Here is a 26,216-nt window from a genome sequence, read left to right as displayed (position 1 = left end):
TCCACGTCCTCTCCGGCACCTAGATGCAAACCTGTGCCAGCCTAGAGGGATTCCACGTCCTCCCCGGCACCTAGATGAACCCCCAAACGTCTCTGGGGGTGCAGCAGCTAGTGACTCTCCAGCACGTCTGCTAATCACTCATTTGTCCCCTCTCGAAACAAAAATGGTTTACTGCCCCTCACGAGACAGAAACAGCTGCCAGTCCAAACCGAAGTGCACTTTTCAGAAACCAAATAATCCAGATAGACGGGCACAAACAACTTAGAAACCAAATAACTTAAATAAACCTAGACAAAACAGCACACGATTTAGGCAACCCTAGCACACGAGAAATCAGACGATTTAGGCAAACCCGCACATGAAAAACCAGAAATCAGTACATGAAAAACCAGGCAATTTATACAAAAGGTCACACAACAATCAGACAGAAAAAAACCGCGGTGTCCCTTTACCTCCCAGCGTGGTTCTTGGATTAAGGTGGTCGCATATCCAGGACGAGCCCCCAAATGAAGACCCCCATACTCGGGAGACCCTTCCTCAAGCCTCCGGAATCGCGACCACCCAAAGATCACAAGAAACCATACCTGGATGCAATCAGCAGAGGTTTATTAGGGAAAGAGCTGGCAGCCAGCGGTCTGACCAGGTACTCGCGCTGGAGTCAAGGTCCGACCCCCTCGGCCAGTCCTTGGAGGGTTTTAAAGGGAAAAACCACAAACCAGGGGAGTGGGATGGGGTTGTTAAAGATACAAAACATGAAAACAGTGGAACAATTCAGAGGTATTCACTCTAAATGATTAGTGTCATGTGGAAATCGCCCTGCATTCTTCTCAAAAATGTGGTTTTTACCATGCCATTGTGCCCTATCCGGCCATTTCAGATTGCTATCTTTACTTTTTCCGGCTATAGGGCTAGGGCCCCACCTAGGTGGTAGCATCTTTATCTGTAATCAGGAATGCCTTCCTGCCTTGGGCGAGGCTTGAGGAATGTAATCCAGCAAGTGTCCTTCACCTGGAATGTGAAGGCCTGAAATCTTATTTTCAGTTCTGTAAGGCAAAAAATCTACACATATTTCATAAAATGGCCTTTATAATTTTTCACTCTACACTGGAAGCTTTAGAACAGTTGTTCTCAACCTGTGGGTCATGACCCCTTTGGGGTTCAATGACCATTTCACAGGGGTCACATATCAGATATCCTGCAAATCAGATATTTATAATACAATTCATCAGAGTAGCAAAATTACAGTTATGAAGTAGTCACAAAAATAATTTTATGGTTGGGGTCATCACAACATGAGGAGCTGTATTAAGGGGTTGCAGCATTAGGAAGGTTGAGGACCACTGGCTTAGAAGACCCATTCTAGTAGAAGTAAGTTAGGTTACAGCATGTGTCAGATTGGATGCCAAGCTCCTACCAAAGGGATAAATCTCACTCACCACCGACATCAGGGATAAAGATTTGCCTTACGGAGCTACTTTTGCTTTTCCTGTGTGTTCCTCTGTAGGACACAGATAATTCACTGTTCATTTCTAACACTTTAATCTACACAGATAATATTCAAAAGCCACTACAATCCTTTGGAGTCTAAAATTAAAATGGAGTGGGCATTGGGTTGTTCGTGGTATCGAACGAGAAAGCTGGAGCTGGGTGTGGTAGAGCACACCTTTAATCCTAGCACTCAGGAGGCAGACGCCGATAGATCTCAATCCATTCAAGGCCAGCCTGGTTTACATAGTGAGTTCTAGGCTGGTCAAAGCTACACAGTGACACCCTGTCTTTAAAACGAAAACAAACAAACAAACAAACAAACAAGGCTAGACTGAAGCAGAAACAAGGGAGCACAAGGATCTTGTGAAAGGAAACCTTGCGGCCCATTTCTTGGGAACGCATCTTTGCATGGCTTGGCTTCTGCCCTTTGCTGCTGACTTGTGGAGTTTGTGCCGGAAGCTCAAGGTCAGCTTCACAGACTCAGAGGCCAGCATGAATCCAACATGAGCTCCCCGAGAAAGGATACCAGCCAAGTGCAACAACAAAAGCAGCCATCACAGAACCAACCCTGGGTGAACGGAAAAGGCAACTGGAAAGTGATCGAGAATATGCAAATGTCATCGGGAAGGGAGGAGGTGAGTCGGCTAGCTTCTCTGAGGTCAACTTGACTCATGCTCGTCATCTGAAAGGAGGGACCCTCAACTGAAAAGAAAATTCTCCCTAAGAGCTGGCTGTAGAACATTGGGTGACTGCTGTGGGTGTCCAGCCCACTGTGGATGGGGCCAACCCTGGTCTGATGGGCCTGGGTTCCATAAGAAAGCAAACTGAGCCAGCCATGAGGAGCAAGCCAGTGAGTGACCAGCACCACTCCATGACCTCCGTGCATCAGTGCCTGCCACCAGGCTCCTGCCCTGTTCGAGTTCCAGTCCTGACTTCCTTCAGTGGTGAACAGCAGTGTGGAACTGTAGGCCAAATAAACCCTTTCCTCCCCAACTTGCTTTGGTCATGGTGTTTTGCCAAAGTAATAGAAATCCCAAGACAGTGGTCCTTAGTGAAACTCTGAGAAGACACCAGATAACAGAAACACCTCATCTAACGGGCACTTAAGCTACTGCTTTGGCTGGAAAGCACTGGGCCCTTACTGGAGCCTACAGGTAACCAAAAGCAGGCTGAAAGTCTAGCATCTGCCCTTAATCTGCACCTGTCTTCTCTCCCTCGCTTCACCTGCTACAGGGAGGTCAATCCCTCAGTGTCTTCTCTAGAAACTAGTGACAGCTGTGATTTTTAACCCTGATTGTCAACTTGGTTGGAACTCAGTTCACTACGGAGACAAAACCCTGAACATGTCCATGAAATATTAACTGGAGTAATCTAGGCTGGTTGAGGTGGGCAGATCCATCCTAACTGTGGTGTGAATGAAACATGCAGCCAAGCTCCAGCATTCATTCCTCTTCCCCTCCCCCTCCCCACCTCTGCTTCCTGACTGTGGTTGTAGGGTGCCCGGCTACCTTCAGCTCCTGCTACCCTGCCTTCCCTACCATGGGTACCCTGGAACTGTGAGTCAATTTAAACCCCTTCCCTCCGTAATAATAAAATAACTAGGTATGATAATGTGTGCCTATAATCCCAGCACTTGAGATCTTCTGCAAGAAGATCCCATGTTTCAGGTCAGGTAAAAATGGTAAGCCTTTGCACAGGAAAATAAAAAGGAGGCTCAGAAGAGAGAACTTGGAAAGACATAGTAATCCTGAATCCATAAGCAAGACCATGAGATAGCAATCAGAAAGAGTTACATATCAAGATGGGTTTCTTTTTTAATTAATTAATTTTTTTTATGTACATTGGTGTTTTGCCTGCACAGATGTCTGTGTGAGGGTTTAAATCTCTTGGAACAGGAATCACAGTTGTGAGCTGTCATGTGGGTGCTGGGACTTGAACCCTGGTCCATCTGGAAGAGCAGTCAGTGCTCTTAACTGCTGAGCCGTCTCTCCAACCCCATAAACAACAGTTTTCTTTCTTTTTTAAGATTTTTATTTATTTATTTATTTGAGCACACCGTAGCTGTCTTCAGACACACACCAGAAGAGGGCATCAGATCCCATTACAGATGGTTGTGAGCCACCATGTGGTTGCTGGGAATTGAACTCAGGACCTCTGGAAGAACAGTCAGTGTTCTTAACACTTGAGCCAGCTCTCCAGCCCAAACAACAGTTTTCAAGCACACTTGATACTCCCTGTCAGTCAGAGTCCCAGTATTCTTCCAAAATTCCCTTGAGCTCTTGCTGAAGGGCTGTGTGTGTGGGCTTCCAGCCTGGGACCCAAGAAGCGTCAGTGTACTCAATGTAAGGAGTGGGGGAAGGGATACTAAGAGTCATTTTATTTTTAAATTCTTACTTAAAATTGTACTGGGTTTATTTATGAATATTTTACCTGTATATACATATACATTATACATATACATATGCACACCAATGTGTTGCTGCCTGCAGAGAGAACATTGGATTCTCTGCAATTGGAGCTCGGGGTGCTTTGTCGTGAGCCACCAAATGAGTATTAGAAATCAAGCCTGGGTCCTCTGCAAAGCCTCTTAAACACTGAGCCATCTCTCCAGCCCCAAATCACTTTAAAATTTTTAATTTATATGGGATTTATCAGAAAAGCTTAAGAGGCTATGATCTGGATAGTACAACAGATTCACTCTCCCCTGGTGGAAAGGCTAGTAGTTGTTCTGTACATAACTGGGCATCTTTTGGGGCTTGGGGGGGGGGGACAGTTTCAAGACAAGGTTCCTATGTGTAACCCTGACTGTCCTGGAGCGTGCTCTATAGATCAGGCTGGCCTCAAACTCAGAGATCTGCCTGCCGCTACTAGGATTAAAGGCGTGTGCAACCACTGTCCACCTGGGACAGTGCTAATCTGATGCTGGAGTCCTAAGGAATTTCTAGAGAGCTGCTGGTCTTCCATCTGTGTTGGAATCCGGAAGAAGTAGGTTCTAATGACCAGGGAAGGGACGCCTCAGCAGCAGGGTGGATGCACCAGACAATGAGAGTGAGGGCAAGCAGGCAGAGAGCAACATTACATCTTCCTTTTTTTGAGGCTGCCGTTAGAAGGTGTAGTACCCTGGAGTCATTATTTGATGCTTTCTGCTTTGCTCACAGAGCTCCTGGTATCTGATCTCCAAGACGACCAGAATGGTGACCATATACTTTCTTAGTTCTGTCATTTGCCTCTGGCTCCAGAACAAAGTGACAGTTATGAAGACAAACTTTTAGATACAGCTGCTTATGTCAATGAGATGAGTTCCAGGAAAAAAAAAAAAAGCCTATGAAATCACGAGTGGGGATGGGTGTGCAAATCACTTCCCCTGAACATTTACCAGATCAGGACTGGTAACTCAGTGTGCTTTCCTGCCTTGTACCAGGCCCTGGGGTCAATCTCCAGTCCCTCTCCATCCCCACACCTTCACACACTCAACCAAACTTTCAGGCAAGAAAAAAAAATGGCATCGATGTTGAAGAGTCTACAAGTCTAACTGGGCTAACTAACGGCTGGTTAGAATTTAGTGTAGAGTTGTAATGTTGCCGATCCCAGGCTAAATTATCTTGGGGCAGCTTTAGTCCCTTTCATAGCTACTCATTACCTGTCTACTGCTTTCTTCAACTTCTGGGGTGCTGGGATTACAGGCATGCACCTCTATAATCCTTTGTGAAGTACCTTTTCAGAAGATTATATTTTAATTCAGCATGCAAAATAATGGGTTTTATTTTGGCACCCTCAGTGTGTGGAGTGTACTCTGCTCCTTAGTTCCCCATTACTGTTTGGTACCTCCTGAGTCCTCCTCCTTTTCCTCCTCCCACAAGTAGTTTCCTGTCTACCTTCATATTATACATATGTGTACATACCTTTTTGTTTTGTTTTTCGAGACAGGGTTTCTCTGTGTAGCCCTGGCTGTCCTAGAACTCACTCTGTAGACCAGGCTGGCCTGGAACTCAGAAATCCGCCTGCCTCTGCCTCCCAAGTGCTGGGATTAAAGGCGTGTGCCACCACTGCTGGGTGTGTACATACCTTTTAGAGACTTCTAGAGTTCACCTAAGAGAATTCGTGGGCATATATCTTAGAAGACTCTGCCTCATTTCACTTAATGTACTGGTCTCTAGTTTCATCTAGTTCTAAATGACATTATTTTATTACTTATAAAATTTATCATACACACACACACGCACACACGTATATGACAGACATGTAGTTTGGTTCCATATCTTGGCTGTTGTGAACGGCGCCACAGGAATGTGCCAGTGTCTCTGTCATATGTTAAATTAGTCCTTCAGATGTAGCCAATGTTCTTCCATACTGATACTTATGGTTTCTAGCCCAGTCAGGTTGACCCCTGGAATCAACCACTGCTTTTCTCCACAAAGATCTCAGTGTTGGGTTATAAACTGCAGCAGTATTGAAATCTTCTTCACATCACAGCCCACAAGATATGATCATATTTGCGCATGGCAACAACAGCCATCTTAAAAGTGGCATTTTAAAGTGGACATGTGGGAGGCTCTCTATGTGTTGTCCACGGGTCATTTGGAGCTTCTGTAAAGTTTTCCCCAGTGTTCTGACAGTGTTTACTATACACCAGAGCTCTGTTTTCTAAGAAGCTCCTCCTAGGCTGGGAAGATGCCTCAACAGGAAAGAGCACTGTGAAATCTATTGAAAGTCATCACTCTTGGGAGGAAGTTGGTTAGTGGCAATAAAATAATAATTTTAGCTCTCTTTTCCATCTTTATGTTTCCTTTAGAAGAAGCCTTTGGACAGGAACCAGGTAGACGCAGAAGTGTGATGAGGTCCATCCGTAGCACATCCCAAACTTTTAGAGGGATTAGAAAAGATCAATGAAATCATTGAGCTCAGCCAGGAGTGGTGACATGCATCTTTAATCACAGCTCTGAGGAGGCAGAGACAGGTGGGTCTAATCTACAGAGACAGCTTCAGGATAAGCCATGGCCACAGAGAGCCTGTTTCAACAAAACCAAGAAATAAAATTACTTTTGAGCTACATACTGATATAACACCAAAATAAATTATATCTCTAAGCAAGTTGGTCTGTGTGCTAAAAAAGGAGGGAAAGCACAGTTCATTTTATGAGGCCAATACAGACCAGAGCGGAGCAAGGACAAAAGCAAAGAGCAGTTTGGTGTTAAATGGCATCAATTTATCTAAGTAAAACCCAATGTTCATTTTAAAATTGCATGTAGTCAAGGGTCTCAAGATCGTAAAACAGTCCTGTTTTTTCGTTTTTATTATTTTTAGTAAATACAAGTAAATAATAAAAATATTATTTTTAGTAAAAACAAGTTTGATACACAGGTAAGAAAATATGAAGCCTATCATTTTGTACAATTAATAGTCCATACACAGAAAGGCAACAATAATGCATTTAATAAACAGAAGGTAAAAGAACTACTGTTAACAGTGCACAGAGAAAGAGCTTTAATTCTTTTTATTTACATTTATCTATTGGGAGGGGAGACATGTCACGGCATGAGGAAAGAACAGAGGACAACTTTGTGGGGACAATTATCTCCTTTCACTGTTTGTGTCCTCTGGGCTGGACTCAGGTTATCAGCAAAGTGGCAAACACCTTAACCTACTGAGCCATCTTTCTAGCCTGTAAGTGTGTGTGTGTGTGTGTTGTATGTGTGGGATGTGATGTATATGTGTGGGGGCTGTGGTGTATATGTGTGTGAGGGTTATGGGTGGTGTGTATGTATGTGTGTAGTGTGTGAGGTGTATATGTGTGTGGGGGCTGTGGTGTATATGTGTGTGAGGGTTGTGGGTGGTGTGTATGTATGTGTGTGGTGTGTGAGGTGTATATGTGTGTGGGGGCTGTGGTGTATATGTGAGGGTTATGGGTGGTGTGTATGTATGTGTGTGGTGTGTGAGGTGTATATGTGTGGGGGGGCTGTGGTGTATATGTGTGTGAGGGTTATGGGTGGTGTGTATGTTAGTGGTGTTCATGCACAAGCCAAAGGAGGATGCTGAGTGTCTTGCTCTATTATTCTTAGCCTTATTCCCTTGAGACAGGGTCTCTATGAACCTAGTACTACACTGGAGGCAAAGAAGCCTCAACAATCCTCCTGCCTCCCCTCTTCCTCTCCCTCTGGAATGCTGGGGTTACAGCCGTGCATGGCCACTCTGGTTCTTTACATGAGTGTTGGATATCTGAACTCACAGGGTTGGGCCATTGCTTCATTTCTCTCTGATTGCATTGTGTTCCAAGGAAGCTGGCACTAATCCAAAGACTAGTTAGTCTTCCCTATATGTCTTCCAGATGAAAGCAAGCATTCCTGGAGAAAGTAGAAGCTGTTATGCCTCCTAGGAACGAGCTTCAGATGTCAAATGTCACTTAGACTACTCTATTGGGTAAAGGCAATAACACTTACTTGTAACTCTTCAAGGGCATGTTTTTGCTGCCTAGTTAGTAAATTTGTAACTTCACTTTCAAGAATCTGTTACTGTGGTGGATATCAAGGATACACAGGAAGAGGCTCCTGAGAGGGACCAAGGATACACTGTCTACAGTGTATGACAAAGCTAATAGAAAAAAATCTAAGGGACTACTTCTAATGTTTCTTTGTAAGAATTATGTTAATAATTTGTTCTTTTTGGATACTCTTCCCAGTTAAACTTTCCCCTTCTTCTAATTTCTGAATAGTATTATCAATGCCTAGTAGGTAGACTTATTGAGTTTGAATTATATGTGTGTGAAGTTTATTACTTTTTGCATCTATTAGAATACTTTTTGCTTTATAGTACTTATGTGGTAAATTACACAGGGAAATTGTTAAATAGACATTTGCTGTCCCTGATTTTTAGCATACAGTTTGCCGTATGATTTTAGCATACAATTCTAAATCTCTTAAGTGGTAATGGGGTGGAGGGGTGTATAAATATGAGTTCAAGGCCAACTTGGACTTCATAGTCAAACTCTGTTCCAAAAGGAAATCAGGACAAAAGATATGAGGGGGTTAGATGAAAGGGGATGGATGAAACATGATTAGCAAAATGTTAATTGCTAAACCTGTGTAATTGGTACAGGGGAATGGATCCCACTACTCTATATTTGAAAAGTACTTCATTTGTTTCTTGAGAACATAATCTCACTATGTAACTTTAGCTGACCGGTACTATGTAACCTAGAGAGACCTTGAACTCTCAGCAATCCTTTTGTTTTAGCCTGACCTATGGGGTAATAGAGCAAGCCTTCATACTTGGGTACTTTCTTTCAAAATACATCCCCTATAAAGATTGTTTTTCCCAGATTCTTTATCTAGGAATAAAGACTTATCTCCTTCAACAGCTTATTCACATCTTTACTATCAGAGTACACTGGTATGCCTACTTAGGAATAGATTCTCCTGCTGAAGGTTTATTTAAAATTTTCTTTTAAAAAACAGCTCATTGAGTATTCACCATGCACTGAGACTCTACTGTGCTCTAGACATGGATAATAAAAGAAACATGCCCTCTACATTCACTGCATGGAGAGTAAGCAGTGCAGAGAAACCATGTGTAAGCAAATGTACATGATGGTGGGCAGGAGATCTAAGAGTCTATCAAGGGAGACTTGGGAAAGCAGGGTTCTTTCTCTAGATCAGCTGTTCTCAATCTGCTAGGCTCCCATAGGGGCTGCATATCAGCTATTTACAATTCGTAACAGTAGCAAGATTATAGCTATGAGGTAGCAACAAAATAATTGTATGATTGGGGATCACCACAGCATGAGGAACTGCATCCAAGGTTGCAGCACTAAGGTTGAGAAACATTGCTTAAATAGTAACTAAAGATCTTTCAGAACAAGACACTCAGATCTCAGCATATTTCTGTTAGAGTGTATGCTTAGCTTACATCCTCCTCGTATTTACATGTTGAAATTTTAATCCCATCTGTCATCCCACGTGGTAATGTTGTAGGCAATTAGCACCTTTATTATTTTAGTGCTAAAAATAACTTTTAAGTTGTGCAAGAAGTCAGATCTTGCCTTCTCTTTAACTGAGGGCCAAGTGAAATCAGGAAACCTGTCGTTAAAATGACAGCAGGCACCTGATTACCCAACTCCATGAGAAATAAAATTGCAATAACTTGGCTATCTATTGTGCTGACTTCCGTCTTTGTAATTTTAGACAGGGTCACACTTTGTTACTCTCTGTTAAAGATATTAGGCTGACGCTGGGCAGTTGGTGGTGCATCCACTTTTAAGCCCAGACCTGGGGAGACAAGCAGGAGGATCTCTGAGTTCGAGGCCAGCTTGGTCTAAAGAGCGAGTTCCAGGACAGCCAGGGCTACACACAGAAAGCCGAAAGCCTAACTCGAAGAAAAAAAATAAATAAACAAAGAGGAGGGGGTAGGGAAGTTGACCTGGCCATGAAGTGCAGGGATTAAAGGTGTGGGTCAGTACGCCCAGCTGCCAAGGGTTAGTTTGTTATTCCAACAACCACACTAGAGCAATTCACTGAGAGGACGCTGGGGCTCGCTGAACTCCGCATTGCACTGCAACTAACAAATCGCATAAAATTGAACAGAAAAATGACACCTGCTCGTTGTAGAAAATGATTGTTACTTGTAACTTGCTTCACCAAACCACTACTTAACACCCTGGCAACTTTTTTTCTCATGAGCACATCTTTTTAAGCTGGGACTAGATCGCACCCAGCCGTAATTAGCGTTGCTACAAGGGGCAGCGGAGGGCACCTTACGCTCCGGAACTCTCCGCAGCTGGCCTTCCTCTGCCCCGGCCATCGGACTAGGTAAGCGACCATGTCTGCGGAGGCGGCCCCCAAGCGGGCTCGCACATTCCGGCGCGCCGGGCAGGGCGAGCAAAAGTGGCTTCCACAGCAGTACACCTTTCTCACCGTCCGCCGACCACAGAGAAGAGCAGCCGCCTCGAACGCAGGCTTTCATCCCGCGCGGGTGGTGCTCCGGCCCCCAAACCCGCGATACCTAACCTCGTGTCCTCCCGCCACCCAACGGCTCTGCCCCCTGGGCCCGTTCTAAACCACTGCGCACGCGCTTTGAGGCACGTAACGACTCGGCTCCGCCCTTCTCCGTCTCTCTAGGGATCTCCGGGCGCTCCTCGCTGTATCGCTAGCCAATCCTTACTCCCGCCCTCCCAATCTTGCAACAGGCCTCTGATTGGTTACCTGTCTGCGCGGAGCGTGATTGGTTGGTGGCTTCGTCCAATCGGCGACGGACTGTCGGATTCAAATCCAGATCGTTGGGCCTGCGGTCGTTGGCCTCATTCGAGTCGTTGCGCCGGCCCCAGGCGGACGTGGAGCTCCTTGCGCCCGGTTTCCTGCTCCTGTTTTCTCCTCCGCGCGCCGGCAGGATGGCTCACAAGCAGATCTACTACTCAGACAAGTACTTCGACGAGCACTACGAGTACCGGTGAGCAGCGCCTGCGGGGAGGGCCGACCTGGGAGATCAGACCCGGTGGTCGGGACTCGGGATCCTTCAGAAGCTTCTGTCCGGACAGCCGCGCTTTGTGTCGCGTTGCAGGGTTCGCAGGAGCTGGGGGTGGGGTGGGGTGGGGGTTACTAGATGGCTGGGCAACCCCTCGGCCGGGAGTTCACGACCGCACTGGCCCGCACTGCCCTGGTGGGGAAGTCCCCGGAAAGGCACCCGGCGGGGATTACCGAGTGTCTGGTGGGTAACGGCCCCAGACGCAGTAACTAGAGGCTTTATTAAAGTACTTCAAGATCAGATTGAAAACTCGAGGTTGCCCTGGGAAGGATTGGGGAGAGGTGGTTACATTATCTTCAACTGTTTGTGTATATTGGCCACGTTTGGGGCTTTTGAGGAAGTTTTGAGTTTTAAACCTTGAGATGCGCTGGAAGGTAGTACCTACGTTAATATAATTAGCAAATGGGATTGTGGAAATTACTAGGGATGGTTACAGTTAACTTGTATCCATGCTGACTTGGGGTGTGGTTTCAAAGGCCTTTCTGCCGCTGGGTTCTTGTGGGTTGGGATTAGAGCGTTGCATTCTGGGAGACGGTCAAGAAACCAGGTGGGTAAAACCTGTTCCTCCTTTGGGCAAATAGTGACCTTGTTTTCTGTTTGCTGCCCTTTTTTTAGGTTAGTGTCCAGCATGCTGTTTGAGGAATAAGACACTTTTTTAAGAGAGTGGATTCACCGCCCCACCCCCATTCTCTCAAGCCTAGTATAAAAGTCTTCACAGCCAGAAAACTTTCTCCAGGCTGTTTTACGATGCACTAATGCTATGAACTTGAATGTTTTTTAAGTAGGAAAATCTCGTGGGTTTTTTTCTTACTAATACATTTAAATACGTAATGTTTACATAATAATTACAAACTTCACAATGGTAACCATGTGATAATTGGCATAATATTTGGTGGTTATAGTAACCCAGAGCCCAGTTTGGGAATATCTAAAAATGACCAAAAGTAATTGTACTGCCTTTCTAAATTAGGCAAATAATTATATGGGTGGAAATGCATATGGGCTTGTTTCTTTTTTTTCTTTTTTGGTTTTTTAAGACAGGGTTTCTCTGTGTAGCTCTGGCTCTCCTGGAACTCACTCTGTAGACCAGGCTGTCCTGGAACTCCCAAGTGCTGGGATTAAAGGTGTGTGCCACCACTGCCCAGCGGGCTGTTTTCTTTAGTTGCCAGAGTGAGATACTTTTTAAACTTGGGGTATATACGTTGTGTGTGTTTGGGAGGAACTGCTGGACTGTCTTAAGTAATTCCAATATAAAGTAGGAGTTAGTCTACTACCCACTGCTGTATTAGTAATAGAATCCAGAGCTCGAGAAATTTTATTTTGAAACATGAAGTGGCTTTTTAAAACTTGCTATTCTGTCTGCCTCAGCAGTTGCTAAGATTATGGGTGTGTCGCCACACCTGGCTTGAGCTTAATTGACCAACCTTAAAAAAGAATTAGAGAGGTACTCTTGAAAGGGACTGTGTACTGGTGATCACACAGGTGTGAGCCTAGGATGCTTTGTATAAAGTAGAACTATGTGTTGGATAAATTTCATAACTTAGTGGTTTTGTCAAGGGATGGTTACTAGAACGGTAGATTGCCCCTTCTCTAATATCATGGGAGTGCTTTTTTGGCATTTTTGAGGTGGTGTCTATAGCCAAGAGTGTTCTGGAACTCCATGTAGACAGTCCTGGGAAGGTTACCTGTATGCCATCGTGCCCAGCTTGGGAGCCTGTCTTTACAGACATAAAATTGAGGACTTCTTTGAGTGCTTTGTAAAGTGGTCATACATGGCACTTTTTGTATTCCAACCAAAACTAAGTTTTGGGAATAGTTTTCCTTGTACATGATCAGTTCTATACAGGTAAAATCATGTACACCATGACCAACCCCTGGTGAAGTGGTCCTACATGATTTATGTAGGAGATACTTGAGGCCCATTGTATTTGAAGGGACAGTATTGTTTGTGAAAGCAAATAGACAAGCATCACGTCTGTCTTTTAGGGCTGATATCAGTGAAAATATAAGGTCATGGGGGTATTTTGTACAGTCCTAAATATTGGAAGTTGAATGGATCTAAAGGGTCTCCCTGAGTTCAGAGAAAGACCTCGTCTCAAAAATAGGTAACCCAAGGTGCCCTGAAACTTGGCAATCCTTCCTGCTTCCACTAGATCTATAGCAACCAAACAGTAACAATAACAAAAACATTAAGCAGTATTTCAAGAATGAGTGGTAAGTATTTCAAGAATGAGTGTGGCTAAGAATATTTATATAGGTGCTGGAAGTGCCAGTGATGGGGTATAATCATTAACCTTATGTGGTAACGTTGATTTAAGGATTATTTGCACTCATAGCCACAGCTTGGATGTTATGGACAGTTTGGTGCTTAGTGGGTTATGGATTGCACTATCCCAATTCAAAACTCCAGAGCTGAATTTGCATCTCCATCTCACAGACTTGACTTAGACTATATTAGTCAAAAATTGTTAATTGCTAACATTGTGTAAACTTAAAACCAAAAAGGGTGAAATGAGGCTGACATTTAGAGATACTTTGTGGTGACAAAATGCTTTATGCAGGCAAAGGTACAAATTTGCTTGTGCATATGTGCATTGTGTGTGTTTGTTTGGCCCTGAATCAAGGCCAGCAGTGTACTGAAGCTGTTGGTTTCAAACAGGAGCCTAAAGAAATGTCTTTCTATGGTCTGTTGGCCATTTTAGAAATTTATAAATCTAATGGTCAATTCATTAGAAAGAAACATCTGGCTGGATGTTGTATCCAGTTCTGTAATTTTAGCACTTGGGGGCCTACGGCAAAAAAGATAGTTTGAGGCCAGCTTGCACCACAGCATAATAGGGGTGGGGGGTGGGGGTCACAAACAGTTGAGTCACTAGTGATGTAGCTAATTTAAGTCTCAATAATGAGATTCCAAGGTTTCTGTAATAATTATACATTACTGACTTAGCTTAACTGTTCATTAAATTATGTTAGATCTGTTACTAAGAAAAGATTAGTGTCGGTTTTCCACGGAAAACTAAGGACTGTTGGCTTCATGTTAGAAACACATGCTACCCTAAAGCTCTGGAAATGCGCTTTGCTGGGAAGCTAAAGGTCTACATAAAGTTCCAGAGGCATAGTTTTGCTTTTAATTTGAAGCATTAAGCAAACTGGAATATATATACAAGAACTATAGATCTAGTATGGAGTAACAGGAAACACATTAACTGTCTTTAGTTTGGTCTCCCCCACCCCCAAACCCCTTACTAAAAGTTTAGTAATCTCAAAACTAAAACTAAAAGTAATTAGTTGAGGTGACAACTAATCCTGGGACTAGGCTCCTTCCTTCCTTTTCTATACAACTCTCTTTTAGAATTGCCTCTGGCTTTACCTTGCTGTTCTAGCTATCCTGATACCACCAGGCTATTTAACAGGAGAGAATATTTTTTACTTGGGTATGATCTTGCTCTTTGCATATACTTTTCAGTACTTGGATATTTTCTACCGATATCCTGTAGACCAAGCGTTGCTTCATGACCAAAGGAAGCTATAGGAGAGGGTAAGGTGTAAAATAATGTGCTCAACTTCGATTTTAAGTAAGGTTCTATTCCTGGAAGACTACTCAACAGCAAGTATTCTACAGAATAAAATGCCTTTCGTTTTTGTGCAGCTTACTATTGGCCTAATACTTGAACATAAGCGATCAAACGCCAGAACTATAGGCTATAGGGAATACCCAAGATTGATACAGATACTGTCGTAATCTAGAGTTGCTTTAGAGAATTGAGTTTGTTTTGAGGACAAAATCCTTCAAATTTTCAAGTATCCCAAAGGTACCTGTATAAAGTGATGATGGAAGTAAAGATGGCACTAATCTTTAGCTGAATATTTTAACAGGCATGTCATGTTACCCAGAGAACTCTCTAAACAAGTACCCAAAACTCATCTGATGTCCGAGGAGGAGTGGAGGAGACTTGGTGTCCAACAGAGTCTAGGATGGGTTCATTACATGATTCATGAGCCAGGTAAGCTTTGCTATAAGGAAAGTAATGTTATTCTTTCTACCTATAAAGTGGCTTACTCAGCATAAAACAAGTGTTTAAATCCTGCACATATATAGAAATTGATGCTATCTTTTTTTACTTGAAAAAACAGCATTGTTAAACTTTCTTGGAGTCTTTCTTGGAATTATGGCAGATATATTTAAGAGTTCAAAAATTCTTCCTATACAAAAGCAGTGGAGGAACTTAGCTACAGATTGCTGGCCTTTTTATCACACTGAATACAGAAGTATTAGGTGGACCCTCCTGGTTTAATTTTATCTTTTAAGGTCATTTTTTACAGAGACCAGGTTTGACTAGAACAACCCTTTCTAAGCTAAGTGCAGGAATTAATTACAGGCATATAACCACCACACGTTGCTTTCTGGTGGGCTTGTTTTGTGTGACAGATTGAACTTTTGTACTTGCTTAGCAAATATATATATATATATATATATATATATATATATATATATATATATATATATATATATAGTGTGCTTGTGTGGTATCAACTTTGTTTTCTTGATGTGAATTAGCCTGAGATCCGGTAGCTCACTTGAATTAGCTGTCCTTTTTCCAAAGAGATTACGTTTCTCTTCACTGGAAATGCTTTTGTAGGTAAACTATTTTCCAAAGTAGGTCAAAGATTAAAACAGTGGAGCAGTGCTATAAGAGATTGTCTGCATTTAGTGTTATACTGACAATTCATCTTAAAACACTTCAGATAATGACTGGTTTTGACATGAAACCTAATAATAAATATTTCCTTTCCACAGAGCCGCATATTCTTCTCTTTCGACGACCTCTTCCAAAAGAACAGCAGAAATGAAGTACAACTGGGATCATCTAATGTTTCAAATTTAATGTATATGTGTATATAAGGTAGTATTCAGTGAATACTTGAAGAATGTACAAAGCTTTCATCCACACCTGTGCAGGAGCTGTATTCTTCACAGCAACAGAGCGCAGTTAAACGCAACTGCAAGTAGGGTTATTTTAAGTTGTTGAAGAAATTTTCTTGTAGTTTTTTCTTAATATAAATGCCTGTTTTACTTTACCTGTTTTGTTAAAATAAAGTTTGTATATTGCATTTATATCACTACTGTTGAAATTAATTTGACTTGGTTTCTTCAATTTTTACTCCTGGGGAAAATGAACATACTTTAAAAAGATATTAAGCTCCAAATGATGGGTTACTGAGTGAGAATAGAATAGTAACTCTAAATAAAAGTAGATTTTACAGCTTTATTGCCAGTTTATTTACCAAATAACTTTGGTTCTGCAAGTGAACAGAAAAACCCAACTCTACTATTTTATGGTGTCCACGAGTCTACAAAAATCTAGTGATTTCAGAGAAAAGTATTTTAGTTAGAAGTTCAGAAACCACATGTATGCATCTTTGTGTATGTGTGGATCAAGAAACTAAGTACACATTAGTGGATAGCCATGAAAAAAAAATATAAATTGAGTGGCCAGTAACAAGACTGTTACTTAGCAGGAGTTATTACAGCTCATTGAACACAGTAAACACTACAGAGCCACATCCTTCCGTGTGTTGAGATACACTAAACCTATAAGGACAGCGTACCTGAACAAGAACTGGCCACTGCCTGGGTGTCTTGCTTGAAAAACGGTGCTGGTGTTTAATTCTAAACCTACATATGACTCAAAGGCCTGCCTGTTTGCCAAATGCCCCACATTGCAGGCCATCTTTTTCTGTCCTTCCAGCCATCTCCATAATTCTGTTCTTGGTTTCTTTAAGTTGTGTTTTGCGGGAACTTCCAGACTCCAGCATAAGTCTCACATAAGTGAACACATTCGACCATTCTTAGTTCTGGTTTCTTAATCTGCCTGTAAGCACTCTGACTTGACATCCTACCTTGCCTAGAAACTCCACATTCCATATTCCTGGAAGCTCACCACTGACTAGATCTGCAGGTCTCATTTTTCCTAGGAGTCTCCCTCCTGCATAGCATCAGTGAGCACCTTAGGGCGCTCAGAGACAGCCTGGCCTCTCCTAGTGTCACATCACGAGGCGAGGCCCGGTCCACGTAAGCAGAGCTTAGCCGCACCCTTACTGACCGGCCAGAAGCCACCTCCTAAAGCAGTGGTTGTCCAAGCCTTCCACGTGCGGCACGGGAGGCCCGCCACGCCGAGCACTTCCGGCAGAGAAGGCCTCCGTCGCCTTTCGGTGACGTACGTCCTGGCGCCGCCGCGCAGGAAGGCGGAAACGCCGAGTCGTTGGTTAGACGCGCCGCTGGCTTTAGGGCGCGGGCTCTTCCGTGGCCGCCATGGCGTCGGAGCGGCCGCGGGAGCCCGAAGGCGAGGTAAGGGGTGGGCTGCAGATCTAGGCATACGCGCGGGGCCACCAGGCCTGAGTTTCGGGGGTGGGGTGGCTCGACCCTCCCACGGTTCGGCCAGCGAAGTGATGCCACAGAGGCCACCTACCGCCTCGGGCTCCTTAGACTCCCGTCCGCACCTTGCGTGACCGCTAGATGGCGCACTGGCCGTCACAAATCCACTCTAAATTGGCCAAACACGATGATAAAGTTGTCAGAATAACCATACTCTGTATTGCAAAACAAAGCTCTGTTTTTGAGTTCCAAGGCACCATGGCCGTGGGATGATTTTCTCGCAAAGGTTCTGTGTGGTTTACTAAGTACAAATCAGATATTTGGTGCTTTTTGTTGAGAAATTAGATGACAGTAAATGTCAGCAATGTGTTTTAGACAACAGCTTCGAGCACTCTCTGGGTATATTTTGGCTACACCAGGTCCAGGTTTCTTGTATAGCTCATGTATAAAGATGAAAGATGTAAAAATAACTGTCTCCACGTTTAAATCCTCAGAAACATTCCGAGTTGTGGTTCTTATATAACAAGGTTGGATTTTCCTTCGACTTTAATTCGTTGTCCTTTTCACGTGTAAGGTCCAGAAACCTCTTTTTTTTCTAATAATACAAAAAGCATCAAGGAGATATTGTTGCCAAACAAATGTTTGTCTTTGCTCTGCACCTTTTTCATCAGCATTGGGCCTGTTAGAATGGAGCACTTTTCTTTTGGTTTTTGTTTGTCTGCATTTGGCGAATCTCAAGAGCATTAAAGCCCATCCCCACCCTCCTTTCTTCCTCAGGATAGCATCAAGTTGTCAGCTGATGTCAAACCATTTGTCCCTAAGTTTGCTGGGCTCAATGTGGCGTGGTCAGAGTCCTCAGAAGCATGTGTCTTCCCGGGCTCTCCTGCCACTTACTACCCATTTGTGCAGGAATCACCAGCGACTGAGTATGTATTTTCTAAATGCCTTGCCTCATGTAAAAGGTTTATTTCCTGGAGGTGGTGGTAATTAGACCCTCACATACTCTGAAACATATAGAACATCTTACAGGACGCCTTGCAGGTGAGGAAAGGAAGCTCCTCAATCAGCAAAGGTCTGGGTCTATAGCCTAACTGTATTCTGTGCTAAAACTTCATCCAAGAAAGGACGGAGACTATGGTACTTAGAAAGTACAGTTGCAGGGTTCATTTGTTTACACTTGATACTGTCACAAATGTCAGGACTAAGGATAGCCCTGAGCAGTAGAGTGCTTCTTTGCTATTTGGCAGGCCCTGGCCTTGATCTTCAGAGCCATCAAAGCAGAAGTGAACCAAACAAATTCACATTTGTATTGGAAAAAGAAACCGCAAGAAGGAAGGATAAATGGGAAGATGGCAGAGGAAGGATCAGACAGATAACATGCCAGGCTGGACAGCCTACTGATGGGAAGATGGCAGAGGAAGGATCAGACAGATAACATGCCAGGCTGGACAGCCTACTGAGACCCCGTCTCAAGTTACAGAGCTCAGTGGTGATCTCTTTCTATCATAAACAGGGCCTCAGGGTCAATCCCCAGTCTACTGACTAATTATTAAAGTGCCCATCTTTTATGGCTCCTGGCCTCTGCGATGTACAGCATCCTCTTTGATGTGGTGGGGGATTGAAAGGGCAGGCTCCTGAGGACCTGGAGGAAAGCCGTGCAGGCTGTAGTGCACTTTCTCTCACTACAAGGGAATGAATGGCCTTTCGGCTGTTGTGTCTGAGGCATTGTCAGGTACTTGACCAGAAGTCGGGTGCAAGGCTGTTGGAGCATGCTCTTACTGCACTGGCACTGCATCTGAACTCAGTTTTTAACTTCACATTACTTTTTCATGGTGCTGTAGATTGAAGTTATGGCCTTGTGCATTTTATGAAAGCTCTCTACCATTGAGCTCTGTTACCCAGCCCTAGTTCACTAGTTTTAAACAAAAGGTCAGCAGTATCCTTTGCAGGAAGAAGAGGAGGTTCTATTTGGCTGTATGTATGTATGTATGTATGTGTGTGCATGCACTTGTGTGTATGGTAAATGCACATGTGTGCACTTGCATGTGGAAGCCTGAGGTTGGTGTTGAGTCTTTCCTCAACTGTTCTTTTATTCCTTGAGAACGAGTCTCACTGAAGCTCAAGTTCCTCAGTCAGCTAGACTGGCTGTGCAGTGAGCATCAAGGTCCTGCACTCCGCGTTTCCAGGCTGGAGTTCCAGGAGCACACTGCAGTGAACTGCTTTTCACATAGGCTCTGGAGCCCAAACTTGGGCCTTGTGCTTGTGGGTCAGGCACTCTACTGCACCAGCTCTCTAGCCCTCATTTGGTTATTGATAGGGGAGTTTCCAATGGGAAAGTAAATGATCCTTGAAAATATACTAAAAAGTTTAAATTAGCATCTTAAAAATAATGTCCTTGATTTGTGTTATGAAATCTGCAACTGAAATTTACACTTTTTAGACAAAAACTGTATCCCGAAGACATGGCTTTCGGAGCCCCTACCTTCCCAGCACAGCACGTGTCTTCCGAGATAGCGCTGCATCCTTTTGCCTATCCCACTTACGCCCTAGAGTCTGCACAGAGTGTTTGCTCAATGCCAACCCTGCAGTACGATTACAGCCAAGCACAGTGTCATCCAGGCTTTCGGACAGCACAGCCCCGAAATGAGCACGTGTGCCCTCCTCCTCAGGAAGCAAAAGGTGTATTTAAGGTGAGGAAGTGTGGGTTTGGGAGTCCTCCTGTTAATCATTTGAGTGTTCACAGTGTCAGAAGGTAGTGTGTTCTGTGATGTCCGAGTATTGCTTACCTTTTGTGGTAGCCTTTTTACAAATGGTTTGCTCTATTCTTTTCTTAAATGTTTGAGTTGTGGCTACTTACTGGTTTGCTTTGTTAAAGTTGATCAGTGTGGTAGTCGTTTCCTTTTCTTTTTTTTTTTTTTTTTTTTGGTTTTTTTGAGACAGGGTTTCTCTGTGTAGCCCTGGCTGTCCTGGAACTCACTCTGTAGACCAGGCTGGCCTCGAACTCAGAAATCCACCTGCCTCTGTCTCCCAAGTGCTGGGATTAAAGGTGTGCGCCACCACTGCCTGGCTTTTTTTTTTTTTTTTTTTTTTAAATGTTTATTTATTTCATGTATGTGAGTACACTGTCGCTGTCCTCAGACACACCAGAAGAGGGCATCAGATCCCATTACAGATGGTTGTGAGCCACCATGTGGTTTCTGGGAACTGAACTTAGGACCTCTGGTGGAGCAGCCAGTGCTCTTCACCACTGAGACATGTTTCCAGCCCAGGTAGTAGTTTTCTTATTTTATAGTTTTTTATTTTTTTATCTCTCCTGCAGAAAAAATCCTCTGATGAGAGAAGAGCATGTGAAGAGCAAAAGTCAAGCAATAGAAGGGCTGACAGTGCGGTGCCCTGTGAGGCGAGACCAGCCAGAGGGTCATGTCACCTGTCCTCTCGCGCTGAGAGCAGTTTGAAATCTGGTAAAGCGACAAAGTCTGGTATAATGCCGGTCTGTCCTGCTTTCTCGAAACAGTACCATTCCCGTGGGCTTGCTCATCATGACTGCTCCAAGAAATGTGTCTGGAGCCTGGCTTCGCTGAGGCCATCAGACATGCTATGGTTTCTACACGTCATTTCTCTCAGGCAGTAGTGGGAGGTTGGGATGGGTTGTATAGGCAGAGTTTCCTTAGCCTGTTAGGACCGTCACACAGCATCCAGTGGTGAGCTCAAGCTTCACAACCATAGTCTTTCTACTGTGTGTCCATGCTTATTCCTGAACTCGCCTCTCTTCATTCTGGGAATGCGTGAAGTAGCAGAAAGATTTAGGTATAGTGAAAATCCCATGCTATATGGCACTGGACCTGGGCACTCTGGTTACTGGAGACTACACATACATCTCTCAACTCAAAAATTTCTGTTCCAACCTGGCTGAAAGCTAGGGGTCTACCTGGTACCTCTGTTGTTTTTAGTTTCGAGACCAGGCCTTACTGTATAGACCAGATTGGCCTTGAATTTTTGGGCCTCCTACCTCCGCCTCCTAAGTGCTGGGATTATTGGCATATGTAGCCTTGTACTTAGGAAAAGGTATGTCTAAGATCTCTTATGCCCCCGAGTCTACAGAGCATTTGCTGAGCTGTGTTCCCAGCTGCATCAGTTCTTCTGTAAATTATTTACTAGTACGGTTTGATCACAGAAAGGACTATTTCTTTCCTTTCTTAATGATTTGTTTTCATTTTATGTGCATTGGTATTTTCCCTGCGTGCATATCTGGGTGAAGGTGTCAGGTACCCTGGAGCTAGAGTTAGAGGCCATGGTGAGCAGCCATGTGGGTGCTGAGAATTAAACCGGGTCCTCTGGAAGAGCAGCCAAGCTGTCTCCCATCTCTCCAGCCCCCACAGCTATTTCTATAATGATTTATAGCTTTCGCTTTTTGTTGTTGTTGCTGTTGTTAGTTTTGTTTTGAGACAGGGTCTCACTGTGTTGCTCTTGCTGTCCGAGAACTCCCTTTGTAGACCTGGCCAGCTTTGAACTCACAGAGATTTTCTGTTTCTGCCTCTTAAATGGATAAAAGGTGTGCGCCAGTACACTCAGCTTACAGCTTTGTGTGTATTTAACTGGCTCTATGAACATCTGTGTAATTCTATCACTTGGTTTAAGAAATGTTTCTATTCTCATCTACTCTACTCATGACCCAGCTGGCACATAAAGTGGAAATTTCCATGGTAGATGTCCCAGCTTTGGCCTTAGAACTGTCTGAGAGAATTCATGGAACTGCAGTCACTTCACTGTCCATGCCTGAGGTATGGGAAAGAGGGGGAAAGCGCCATGCAGCAGCCTCCGTTCACGTTGCTCTTAGAGATGGGATGGGGAGTTGATTGCTTGAAAGAAATCTGTGAGGCTCCCCTCAAGTTTGCCCAGCTTGGAAGTGTGTGATTAAGATGACCAGCTGTGCGGTCAGGCTTGGCTGTTTTCACCAGTTGTAGTGTTTCTCCCGACATGTCCATTCCGGTGGATGCCTGTTGTCGTCTGTAGCTAGTGCAGCTATAAGAATGAAGAGCCATGGAGGCCAGCGTTAACAGCAGCCTGCTGCAGCACTCCTTTCTCTGAGTCCAGTCCATGGGTTGGGTGCTAATGAGCAAGGTGCATCCTGACTTCTACCCCAACTTCTCATTCTGTAATTACAGATGGTTGTCACAAGCGACCCGACCGCAAGTCCAGAGTCCTTGCAAAAAGTGCATCTACCTCAAAACCCGAATTTGAGTTTAGCAGGTTGGACTTTCCTGAACTGCAGAGTCCAAAGAACAGTAATGTGCCAGAGACACAGAAGCCGCCCAGGTGGGGGCCTCTTGGCTCTGCTGCCAGTAACATGTCTCTCCTGGGAGAAGCAGGCAAGCCCGTTGCAGATATGGTAGAGGTAAGTAGAAGGACTGGTCTGTGTTTTTGACGTCTGTACATACCTTTATGTTGTATCACTTTAAACACTTGATATGTTAAAACCTGCCTGGGCTATGAAGACCAGCCTCATTGCTAGGGTAAAGGTACTGGGGAGAGGCCTTGGCTTTTACCCTGCCAGCCTGATGATAGCACAGTGGTACCATCTAGTGCTGCTGTCTTCTAAAGGACCATCTGATGTGCTTCTTTTAAACCTAGCAGATCAAAGGTAAGGGCCTTGAGTGCCTTAGAAGGAAGAGGTCTGATAGTTCCACTTAAAGCACCCTTTCTACCACTGCAGTCTCAGCACGTAAAGAGATAGTGACCTTTTTTGTCCACTGACCTCCAAACAAGCACTTGAAAAGGTAGCCCTTGCATACTACCCCCCCACTCACAAATAAATATGTCTCATTTAAAAACTGGAATAGTAGCGGGGCAGTGGTTAGCCCATGCCTTTAATCCCAGCACTTGGGAGGCAGAGGCAGGCGGATTTCTGAGTTCGAGGCCAACCTGGTCTACAGAGTGAGTTCCAGGACAGCCAGGGCTACACAGAGAAACCCTGTCTCAAAAAAACCAAAAAAAAAAAAAAAATTAAATTAAAACTTACGTGATAGAGCTTCTGAAATATCTAGGCTTTTTACTTACATCTCTGTCTTATCTCACCATTAACAGTCAATTCAGCAGTGATTACTACAGCAGTCTCAGTTATATATAGTCCACCAAATTAACCCCCACCCCCCTTTTTTTTGTGACTGTCTCATAATTCTAGGGAATGAATAGTATTGGATTATTTTGTTAGTTACGTGGTTATGACTAAGATACCCATCGCAGGGAGGGAAGACTTGTTTGTCTCGTGGTTTCAGAGGGGGCAGGGCATCATAATGGAAGGAAGGTGTGGTAGGTTATAAGGTGGTGGCTCGTTCACATTGTATGGACAGGAAACTGCGTATTTTAACCGGAAGCAGGTGTAAAACAGTCCCATCAGGTCAGGGGAATGTGTTCAAACACAAGTACCTTTGATGACATCTCAGATCCCAACCATAACCTTAATTCCTAAAAAGACTTGTGGCGGCCGGGCAGTGGTGGTGCACGCCTTTAATCCCAGCACTTGGGAGGCAGAGGCAGGCGGATTTCTGAGTTCAAGGCCAGCCTGGTCTACAGAGTGAGTTTCAGGACAGCCAGGACTACACAGAAAAACCCTGTCTCAAAAACCAAAAAAAAAAAAAAAAAAAAAATGGCTTGTGGCATATTCCTACCTGAGAGGAAGAGAGAAGAGGACCAGACAGCATGGAAGCAGAGGAAAAGGAAAAAGATAAGGCCACACATCCATTCCCGTTCCCTCTTATCAGGAAAGGTTTTCCTCTCCCTGTTCTTGGTATTCTTTTAGGCATCTTCTGCAAAGGTCTAAAGGCCTCTGGTGGCTGATACCTGAGAAAACAGGCCATTCTGTTGCATTTCCTATGCTTGGGCCCTAATTGTATTACCACACAGTGCTCTGTCAAGTGTGTGTACAGTAAGGCAGATTATCGGCTGCATCAAAGTCACAGTTCAAGTCACCGTTCACCTAATAAATATGTGGGCCAGCTGGAACAGTACCAGGAAGGGACTGATCTCTATGTCAAGGTCACCTGTACAGAGAATGTTACATATCCAAGCATGTAGTGAAGTTCTCTCTCTCTCTCTCTCTCTCTCTCTCTCTCTCTCTCTCAATGATTTATTTTATTTATTTATTTATTTATTTTTTTGTTTTTTTAGACAGGGTTTCTCTGTGTAGTCCTGGCTGTCCTGGAACTCACTCTGTAGACCAGGCTGTCCTTGAACTCAGAAATCCGCCTGCCTCTGCCTCCCAAGTGCTGGGATTAAAGGCGTGTGCCACCACTGCCTGGTGAAGTTTTTCTCTTAATGGAAGTAAGATTTACACAGATTGCTTGGTAGTAGAGCATTTTAGTCTTGAGGGAAAAAAAAACAACCATTTTTTTTATATCGTTAATATTTATAAATGTCAGGAAAATCTTTCTTTCTTTCTTTCTTTTTTTTTTTAAAGTAATTGTCTGAAATACCATGAAGCACTGTGCTGACACTTCATGTTTTTAAGGATTCATTTTGAAGTGCATATGTGTGCTTGTGTATGAACATGAATGAGCAGAACGGTGCATCCAGAGTGCAGGTGCATCAGATCCCAGGAGTCGGCGTTAGGTGCAGTTGGGAGCTACCTGCGTGGGTGCTGGAAACCAAACTCAGGTTTTCTGCAGTTGCTATACATAATTGTAACTGCTGAGCTATCTCTTCAGCTGTATACTTTGTTGGTCTTAAAATAAGGTCAGTTCTAGGTTGGTCTGCCTTCAACCTAGAACTGACCTTAATACTTGCGTGTAATTTAAACAGTGCAAAAGCAAAAGAGGAGGAGGGATGGGATAGGGAATTAGTGGGTGGGGGGCATGGGGAAGGGGATGGCATCTGAAATGTAAATAAATAAAATATTGAATAAAAATAATAAAATAATACTGCACAGTGTGGGAGCTGTGGGGTTGGCTCAGTGAGTAAAGGCTTGCCGTGCCAGAGCGAGGACCTTAGCTTGAATGCCTAAAACCAGTGAACAGGCCAGACACAGCCCATGTCTGTAAGCCCAGGGCTCTCGTGGAGAGATGGGACACAGCGACAAAGAATCACCTAAAGCTTGGGCCAGCAGCCTGGGGTAGGTTCCCAATGGTGAACAAGAAACCCTATCTCAAGGTTGTTACAGGACAGGAACTCAAGCCCGAGCTGTCTTCTGACCTCTCCACACATGCACAATGTCATAGCCTCAGCTGCACACAAACAAGAGTTTCTAAATTCCTCTAAATAATGATGATCATACACCGTAGAAGTAGAAGAGAGTTCCCTCAATTAGGGAGTATGCATTTACGTTCTTAATATTTAAAAATCCTCTGGGGTTTTTGTCCAGTTAAGGTTTTTTTTTTTTTTTTTTTTTTTTTTGGTTTTTCAAGACAGGGTTTCTCCGTGTAGCCCTGGCTGTCCTGGAACTCACTCTGTAGACCAGGCTGGCCTCGAACTCAGAAATCCACCTGCCTCTGCCTCCCAAGTGCTAGGATTAAAGGCGTGCGCCACCACCACCCGGCCAGTTAAGTATTTTTTGACAACAACCGTGATATTTGGATCTATCCTATTGCTAGCTATAGTTCATTTAAACCGTCTTGATTAAGTAAGTCATTTGTAGTCTTGATTGGTCTTTGTGAGCTTGACAGTTATCTTTATGAAAAGCACATGTGTTTTTACTTTGGTGTGTGTGGCTTCGATAAGCACAGGTACTGACTAACAAGAGCTAGACTGAAGCCCATGTGCTGAGCTATAGCCCAATCCTGGGCTGGGCTTCAATAGTTGTAATGTAGGTTCTTGAACATACTGAAATAATAAAATGGCAAGCAGG

The 26,216-nt window shown here is 43.9% G+C and overlaps 2 protein-coding genes, 1 non-coding gene and 1 pseudogene across 7 annotated transcripts in view; 3 read left to right on the top strand and 1 right to left on the bottom strand.

The window, feature by feature from the left end:
* The window catches only part of LOC117713766 (uncharacterized), a 54,952-nt pseudogene extending 44,671 nt beyond the window's left edge, over positions 1-10,281 (bottom strand).
* A 481-nt stretch (positions 10,282-10,762) lies between these two features.
* Positions 10,763-16,117, top strand: Cks2 (CDC28 protein kinase regulatory subunit 2). The gene is made up of 3 exons (XM_034510542.2): positions 10,763-10,926; positions 14,878-15,005; positions 15,800-16,117. The coding sequence occupies exons 1-3, from the start codon at positions 10,868-10,870 to the stop codon at positions 15,850-15,852; spliced, it is 240 nt and encodes a 79-aa protein (XP_034366433.1). The 5' UTR covers positions 10,763-10,867; the 3' UTR covers positions 15,853-16,117.
* Positions 13,610-13,746, top strand: LOC117714425 (small nucleolar RNA SNORA2/SNORA34 family). Its single transcript, XR_004607511.1, has one exon. It is a non-coding gene; the product is annotated as a small nucleolar RNA SNORA2/SNORA34 family (small nucleolar RNA).
* Positions 16,118-17,045: 928 nt separating the features above from the next.
* Positions 17,046-26,216, top strand: part of Secisbp2 (SECIS binding protein 2) — a 31,618-nt gene continuing 22,447 nt past the window's right edge. For 2 of the 5 annotated variants that reach the window (XM_034510097.2, XM_034510095.2), the window contains exons 1-5: positions 17,232-17,350; positions 18,155-18,303; positions 19,818-20,067; positions 20,697-20,838; positions 22,543-22,772. In XM_034510097.2, the coding sequence (XP_034365988.1) occupies positions 17,315-17,350; positions 18,155-18,303; positions 19,818-20,067; positions 20,697-20,838; positions 22,543-22,772 (807 nt within the window). In that variant the 5' untranslated portion in view covers positions 17,232-17,314. Of the gene's footprint in view, positions 17,351-18,154; positions 18,304-19,817; positions 20,068-20,696; positions 20,839-22,542; positions 22,773-26,216 lie in introns of all 5 variants that reach the window. The other 3 variants (XM_034510098.1, XM_076939028.1, XM_076939027.1) reach the window with 3 other exon arrangements.

The sequence above is a fragment of the Arvicanthis niloticus genome, chromosome 8, assembly GCF_011762505.2.
Source record: "Arvicanthis niloticus isolate mArvNil1 chromosome 8, mArvNil1.pat.X, whole genome shotgun sequence".
Taxonomy (NCBI): domain Eukaryota; kingdom Metazoa; phylum Chordata; class Mammalia; order Rodentia; family Muridae; genus Arvicanthis; species Arvicanthis niloticus.
This window is presented reverse-complemented; position numbering and strand designations above follow the sequence as displayed.